The following is an 8568-nucleotide window of genomic DNA, read 5'->3' as shown; positions in this document are numbered from 1 at the left end:
GGGAGCGGGAGCGGGCATGACTGAGATATGCTAACTTGGCCGGTGCTTCAGCCTCTGCCGCTGCCGCTGCCTGCTCCACAGTACTTTTAGATTGTGATGGATGCCTATCCTGCTTGGGTGCCACAGCTCCTCCCTCCACCATCCACCCTCTGCGGTTCCTGGAAACAGAATCAGAATCAGAATCTGTGTGGAGTGGAGTCCTTGCGTGCGTAGCCATTAGCGCGTCGGCTGCTGCGTCTTTTATTTCAATTACCACAGCATCTAATGCAAAATTCACGCGAAACAAGGATGGGGCTGGAGATGAGGATACGGATAAGCAAAGAGGATGCGTTATGAGGCATGCTACTGTTCCGCTGCCTTCCTACTGGCTACATCCTTTCCACAGGATATGCCATTACTCATTGTGTTGCCTACTTTGCGGGGCGCTACTTTGAAGTCCCTCGCCTCAGTTGCCACCGACAGAAGCGACAGAGATGCCGACAGAGTTAGAGCTTAAATGCCGCCACAAACTGTCATCAGCTGTCTTTATCCTTGTTATCCTTAGTGGAAGGAGCTCCTGTTGCTGCGTTCCAGCTATTATCACGAGAGAAGAAAAACAGTTGAAACTTTCGGCCACAAAACTTGTCCCGTTCCTTGGAGTCCCATTTCTTCGCTTTTTAGATGCCACAGGACTAGTTTCCTTTCTTGCTACTTTCCACTTTCCCCTCTCTACTGGATGATGCCACAGGACTCCTCTTAACTGCCACAAAAACTGTGAATTATGCACGCATCAAATATTTCAATTACCCCTGCCACAGCCACAGCCCACAGCACCGATGGGGCAGCTGTACCTGTCCACACCCTGCCACACCCACACTCACCCGCTCTCTCGTGACAGCCACACCCTTTGACCCTCGAAATGGAAAGTATTTTTGTCGGTGCCTTTGATGTTGGTGTCGATGAGCCTTTGGGCCATGGAATCTAGGCCCAGAATCTGCTGCTGCTGCCGCTGCTGCCGCTGCTGCTGTTGCCATATCGGTTTTCAATTACCGCTTCCTCCTCCCTGTAGCTCTCTGGTCATTCTCCTCGCTTTGTTCTGTTCCCCAATTAAGCGCCATAGTCCTGGGGTCCCGTGGATGTCAAAGGACTCACAGAGATATCGAATGGAATTCGAATGGACAGCCGGAATGGAATGGCAACATTCATACTATATTCATCTGGCCATCAATCATTCGGTTTTGCGAATTAAAATTCCACGAATTTATCATAATTAATCGATGCCGCCACTTGTGACAGCATGTGAGAGTGAGTGAGAGTGAGTGAGAGAGCGTGTAATGTTGCAACTTGCAACCTGATGCCTGATACTTTCTTTAAAGATTATTTAAGATTAAACATTTATTTACAATTTCGTTATTCGTTTAGCGGATTCATTCGATTCGTATCTCTAGTTTATGGATGCCCCAAGGATCCTTGCGATCCCTTTGATCCTTTAGATCGGGTGTATTATCTTTTGTGTGTATATATATCTGTTATATATTCGCGTATCGTGTATCTGCATCTGGGGGATGCATATGTCATGTATTTTTTGTCGACTTAATTACGTATAAAAATACTTAAAGCACAGAAAACCCAGAAAAAACACAAGACCAAAAACTCAATTTACATATTTACAAAAGAGATTCTCTCAAGATTTTCCAACGAGAGAGAGAGAAAGACGGCGACGTCGTTAGCGTGCCTCGTGTGGCATGGGGCACAGGGCACGGGGCATGGGGCATGGGGCATGGCTATAATGTAATGCAGAACGGCTGATGTGCTCCTGATGGCAGTAACATCCTCCAGGCTCCAGGTGCCGGCTCTCGGCTCCAGACATTGAACATACGTTACCGTTCGACTTAGCGCCTGATGGCGCCTCCTTACAGAGGTCGCAGCGATGCCGCTAGCAGAAGGAGCAGCAGACAGAGGTGTGGCAGTTCCAGACGTGCCCCCACCTCATGCTGCATGGCCGCGTGCTGTTCGCTCTTAATGATATGCACAAAGACGCTGTCAGAATCTGCAGAATCGACAAAGGAGAAAAGAGAACCAAAAGGAATTGTTAAAGGACACTCGCGAAGGAGCAAGGTGACAAGGGACTCCCTGGGTCGCTTACTTGAATTATCCGCAGAGCACGTGTAATTGCCAGAGTCCGTGTGTTGCACGCGGGATATCACCAGGTTGCTGGTCTTCATCTGCTGCTCGGACACGACGCGGATGCCGCCGCGCGTCGAGTCGCTCACCAGCTCCGTGTCCTTGTGCCACAGCATGTGCGTGTACGGCCCCGGCGCCTGTGGGGCAATGCACGTGAGATTGATGTCGCTGCCACTTTGGATGTAGAGCTCTCGATTCGCAAGGATTTGCGCCTTGGAAGCTGTATCGAAGGAGCAGAAGGAGGAGAAGTAGGAGGAGGCGATTAAATACGTGGGGAGGGGAGAATGTCAACAAGTGGAAGGAATGGGATATGGGGGATTTCTCCTTTGCTTTGTTGCTGCTGCCCTGCTGCTGTTTGATGAACTAATTTGACAGAGGAGCAGCAGCGCAGGCAGGTCCCCTCATTCAATGTCCATTGTAATGGAGATGTAATCAAGGCCCCCACAATGGGATTGTATTCGAGATTCCTCACTCAATCGATTGCCCGGGGCTGCTGTGGTGTGGCAAGGAGGGAAGTTGCTTCCCCACCTTATCAAGTATTTATCGCCTTTGGTAATTGAGTGTCCGTTTGTGTATCCTTCTAATTTCAATGCTTAGAGCGAAGCTTGGAGGATTGGGAAACCCCCATTCTGTAGCCCCTATAAGAAGGGAGGGGGGTGGTGGATACTCACTCACGACCATTAGTTTGTAGGCCAAACTGATTTTGGGCTCTGTGGACACCTGACACTCGTAGATGCCGGCATCGCGCGGTTGCACGGACACCACCTTGAGTACCCACTCGTCGGAGTTGTCGATGTGGCGCGCCAGAAAGCGCTGGTCATTCGTGTAGGTCATGATGCCGATGGTGAGGATGTGCAGGTCCCGCTGTCGGATCCAGGACACTGCTCTGTCGCCCAGATGCCGCACACGGCAGTGGAGACGGGCTGTGGTGCCCAAGGCGGCGATGATCTCACGATTTGTCGAGTTGTCAAAGAGCGGATCCATGCCACCATCGTACGAGTCAGGAATGAGATTCGAGAGCTCACTGGCAGAGGCAAGGAAACCTGAAAATATAATAGAGCAGAATATAATAGAATAGAATAGAATAGAGGGAAAGCGAGAGTGTGTCATGAATAGATGTATCTAAATGTCAATCTAAATGTAATTCAAGTGCATTCAATGGTAGATTCTAATGGAGAGAAAAGCAACAGACAGACAGATGGATAGATGGGTGGATTGAATGAATCCTGTATGTGTGTGTGTGTGTGTGTGTTCGATGAAGTTCGAATCAAGGCATTCATTTGATTAACGAGTATTTGTGCTTCGAGTTTAAGCATCGCCCATTCCCACGCACATTATGATCCATCACACAAGACGGAGGCAGAAGCAGAGGTAGGGGCACGGCCCAAGTGATTTATGTGGGTGGCTGTGCCGCACTGTGCCACATGTATTAGGCAACTAATGCGCTAATAATCCATGAGTGGCCTAAACAAATACAAACACAAATACAGCTGCTGCTGCTGCTGCTGCTGTATGCGAATGTAGGATGTTGGATAGAGGATGTTGGATGTTGGCTGTACAAGTGGATAAACACATATTGATTTATAGGCAGAGGCAGTGGCAGTGGCAGTGGCACTGGGCTGGATCCCTGCAGGAGTGTGTGGCTGTGTGTGGCTTGGGTATGTATTTAGATATCAAATATCAAGGCAATAAAATGCTGTTAAACACTTAATTGAAACACTGTTGCGCCTCCATACGCCACTCCAGCGCTCCACCGTTCCATTTACCGTTCCATTCGCCGCCAGCGATATTCGGCGGTGCCGTGCCGCGCGTTGTGGCATCCTCTTCGGCAAACACTTCAGTGGAAATTGCTTTTTATGCTGGCCACAAAATAAAAAACCTCCACACATACACAGAAACACGGTGTGGCATGCCGCACACACACACACACACACACACACACACACGCATGTAGAACATAAAAATTTTTAATAAAAGTTGTGTTATTTACATACAAAGTGCAGAGGGGCAAAGGTGGGACCGCAGCCGCAGCACGACTGGCCACCGACCAGACCCCCACACCCACACACACACCCACCCTCAGTTGCAGATCCCTGACTCCCTCCACCCATGGGGGCGTGGCACTAAACAGGCCTCAGGTGGCGATAAATTATAAATGAGCAGCAATTGCAGCTGCTGCTCCTCGTACAAGAGTCCTGTTCCTCCTGCAAGTCCTGCTGCTGCTGCTCTTTCCACTAACCAACAAAAAAGATGGAAAACGATTCCCGTCAGATGAGTGGGCATCCTGTCTGTCTGCCCGTCTGCCTGTTGGGGCGATCCTCCCAAGGAAGCCCCTAAATGTAATTGTAATGGCAATTGCTGCCATTCTATGCCCCCAATTCTCAATCCATTACTATTCATCCTGTGACTGTTGTGTGAATGGTTCTGAATGAATAGATGAACGAGCGGTTGAAGCTCCAATGCTCACCAGAGAGCAGACTGCGAACTGAAAGGGCAACGAGTGCTCTTCCGCTTATGGGATTTTTATTGAATGGCCTGCAGAAGGCTTCAATACACAAGTATCCCTTTAAATCAGTGTCTTATCTTTAATCCATGTAGATCTAATTGCAGCCAAAAAATAAGCCGCAATCTAATGGAATTTGAACCCTTTCTCATTTTCCAATTGCAATTAGAATAATTTCGAATTTCCAATTCACTTCCGGCTAACCCCATTAATCCTTTTCCCTTTAACCCTTTCGAGAGACTCCTTCCTTCCTCACTCCTTTAATCAATGACTGAATGACTGAATGAATGAATGATTTAATAATCCCACGGATATCCTCCAATCTAATTGAAATATTCCTCTCGATTCCAATCTTCTCTCATTTCTTCTCTACCCCTTTGAGTGGGGTAGGGGGTGGAGAGTGTTGCCTGATTAGATTTTAATCTAGTTGCGGCGGCACGAGGCATACGGCATGCGGCATACGGCATGCCACTCGCCGTGTGGAACGCAGTACTCACCGAAGTATGGACTGTGGCTGCGACTGTGGTGGTGCCTCCTCAGCTGCTTGTCGAATGTTGCGGTTAATCCCATGATCACGAGCAGCGCCATAAAGTATTCCACCAACATTTCATGCGCGCAATTTGTGACGCTCTCGAATGATAACTCTAGTATGGGAGACGGAGAACGAGCAGAGCAGAACAGAACAGAAACAGAAACAGAAAAGTAATTAAAATAAATGATGGCAATGGCGTAACTCGAGATTCGACTCTGGAGTCGACTTTTCAGCAGACAAAAGACCAGAACAACAGTACAGGACACGCTTTGGCAATACCCTGCCACTCCTGGCGCACTCTCTATTCCTCTCTCTCTCTCTCTCTCTCTCTTGAGTCTGTGCCACACAGAAACAATAACTGAGAAAAAGGGATTAGGCTCAAGGCTCCATCTTATCGGGAGATACGGATGCGGCGAGGAAACCGCCGAACATTCGTTTAAACTCTGATGACAGGACCGCAATGCGGTTGAGTTTTCAATCACCATGACGCCTTACACCCACCACAGGACACAGGACATGGGACACCCCACAGGACATCATCATCAAGATGAAGCTGAAGCTAAGAAGATGTGCGCTTGTGGCATGTGGCATGTTCTGTGGAAGTGGGTGGAGCGAAGGGAAAGCTTTTGGTAATTTCTTCATTACACACTAAGCTGTTCATTCAATTGCTGCAAGCACGCTGGAGGGGGGAGAAACGAGGCAGGACGTTGGAGCTGTTGAAAGATGAGCCAAAAGAGGAGGAGGAGTGTCCGAAGGAGGCTGGAGCGGAGGAGCGTGTCCTAGTTGAGTCCTAGTGCCCACAGGCAGCAATTTCGGGCTGGTCACGTTCCGATAATACACTTAATTATATTCCAGGACACGGATGGAACCAGGGAGGGAGCTGTGGGTCCTGGAGGTGGGTTCTGTTCTACCTTTTCTACTGAGGGACTAGACCCAGGGGCAAGTGCTGCTGCTGCTGCTGTTGCTGCGGTCGTCGGAATCGGAATCTGAGTCGGAGTCAATGTAGCGCGAACTGCGTGCCGCCATCTCATGCGCAACGTAACGCATTCGAGCGCGTTGCGTTTCTTTCGCTTAACGATGGACGGGGTGGGGAAATGTCTTTACGTAAGCTGCCTCATTGCCCCCGCGCCAGGCACAGCCACTACGTCACTCGGTCACTATGCCACACGGTCACCCAGTCACCCAGTCACTGTGGCACACTCCGCACTCGAAAAATCAGTCACTCTCCAATGAGGCGTCTGCGATTCCGATTCCCGAATCCCGTTTCCCGATTCACAGATTCACAGAGTCACAGACGAGCGAAAGCCCGAAGATTCCCGAACGAGTAGCAGTCACAGTTCACGACGAGTCACTTCAATGAGTCACAGTATCAGCTTTGTGGCAGGCTCTGTGCTGCTGTTGCTGCGTTGTGCGTTGCGTGTGGCTTGAGGCGCGGTAAACAACTGAACGAGGCGAAGTCTTCCTTTCACATTATGCAAATCCCATTTGTAAGAGGAGTCGCAGTCGCAGGGCGCAGGCGCAGCTGCAACATGTTGCAGCAACATTTATTGGGAGCCAAATTGAATTGTAAACCAAAGGAACTCCATGAAGCAGCAGGCGGTGCAAGGAGGCGTGGTGGGAGGGAAAGGTTAGTTTATTTTTATCTTGAAATTTCATTCGAGATGCGTGGCTTATGAAATATTCACAACAAAACAGAGGAGCAGAGCAGCACTCCCGTTGCCACATTTGATGGGTTATGGACATGTGATTTGTGTCACGCAACAGCAGCAGCGGCAGTGGCAGAATGGAGGATCAGCAGCAGCAGCAGAAGGAGCAGCGGCGGAAGGAGCAACAATGAAGCGATGGAAACAACAGCAAAAATAAATGGCAGAGGCCGGAAAACTCTCATGCATGACAAGGCGCGTTTTACAAGCTTGTTTTCAATTGAAAAGTGGAGCCGACACCCCGAACACATGCCCCCCCACACAGACACAGTCTCACACAGACACAGTCTCACACAGAGACACAATGAATGAAAGTGGCACGCATTGTGCACTCCCATTGTGCCAAAAGCGGAAACGGATATGAAGCGGCGGCCATGGGTGCCCTCTGTTGCTCGTCGTTGTTCCTCCTGCTGCTGTCACTGGTGCCACTGCCACTGCTGGTGGCTGCCACTTTGGCAGGCAGGCAGGCGACTTATCAAAATCGATGAGGCAACATATGGTTCGATTTTAATTTTCTAACATATTTCTCTGCCTCCTGCCAGACACACACACTCACAGACAAAGGCACAACCAACCATTGACACGACGACGCACAGAGAAGTTGAGACAGACACGACACCTACACACATGTACACATGCCGCACCTCTTGCTATGACCTCTCTCTGTCGCTGTCTCTGTCTCTGTCTCTCTCTCTCTCTCAGGAGTGAGACATGCCACTCTGTCCCCCTGAAATCCGTTTAGCATATTTTCTTTGGAAATTGAATTTCAAAGTTATTATAAATATTTCTCCAATAAATGCAATTTGAGTGGAATTTTTTCAGCCTCTGCCTCCTGCAGTCCTCCCCCTGGCCAGACATTCCCCTACCCCAGGACACCCCCTGCACTGGCTCATCGTGCTGCTTGTTGCTTGCTCTTTTGGTCGCCAAATAGACAACGCAATGGAGGAGTCGCAGGAGCAGAGGGCGCCTAAGTACGCAGAACCTATGGCGATAAGCCTCTGTCTTTCATATTATTTTACACTAACAAGCCAAACATTCCTCAAATTGAACAAGCGGCGACATTTTTCCGTTATTTTCTCATTCCCAGAGCCCCGCGCTCATCCATCCATCTCTCTTGAGTGAATTTGTTGTTGCCACTCTGCCACATGAGGCAGGAGACTCTGTCAAAATTATAGGGGAGGGCTTGGAAAATTATTGAAAATGTCGAAAACACTTGAAGAGTCCTCAACGAATCGCGCGCTGGTAATGTTTTTGCGAAAGGCAGAATTTTCTATAATTAGAAATCGCCCCAAAAAGTATACTACGAAAAATGTTATTCCCAATTTCCCTACTGAAAAATCCCTTTGGGTAAAAGGACCCTTCAGCAGATCATATTGCGTCTAACCTTTCGATCTACCCTCCACCATGTGCCCTTCCTCCTCTCCACCTCCTGCAGCTATTTTGCTTAAAGGGCTTCTTGCGATTTGGACATTGATTGCATACCGAATTGATGAAAATGCTGGCTCCTACCTACCCACCAACCTACGGAAGGGAAGCGAAGCCCGCCAAGGGAAGAGAATAATGTACGAGGGAGGGGTGCATGGGGAGGGGAGAGCAACTGTCGTGTGTAAAATTGATAACTTTGTTTGTGTAAACAGCGACGCGACATATCGCCATCGTATCCCCTA

At 49.1% G+C, this 8568-nt stretch overlaps 1 protein-coding gene across 1 annotated transcript; it reads right to left on the bottom strand.

Annotated features, from left to right (window-relative positions):
* Positions 1 to 1344: 1344 nt before the first annotated feature.
* LOC111070044 (V-set and immunoglobulin domain-containing protein 10) lies at positions 1345 to 6627 on the bottom strand. The gene is made up of 5 exons (XM_022360340.2): positions 6110 to 6627; positions 5164 to 5310; positions 2835 to 3206; positions 2126 to 2383; positions 1345 to 2029 (listed from the first exon to the last, which is right to left on the bottom strand). Exons 2-5 carry the CDS (start codon positions 5270 to 5272, stop codon positions 1893 to 1895), a joined length of 876 nt encoding a protein of 291 aa, XP_022216032.1. The 5' UTR covers positions 5273 to 5310; positions 6110 to 6627; the 3' UTR covers positions 1345 to 1892.
* Positions 6628 to 8568: the final 1941 nt, after the last annotated feature.

Source organism: Drosophila obscura, unplaced genomic scaffold (genome assembly GCF_018151105.1).
Source record: "Drosophila obscura isolate BZ-5 IFL unplaced genomic scaffold, ASM1815110v1 contig_4, whole genome shotgun sequence".
NCBI classification, from domain to species: Eukaryota; Metazoa; Arthropoda; class Insecta; order Diptera; family Drosophilidae; genus Drosophila; species Drosophila obscura.
Note: the sequence above shows the minus strand (reverse complement) of the source record. Positions and strands in the feature narration are given on the sequence as shown.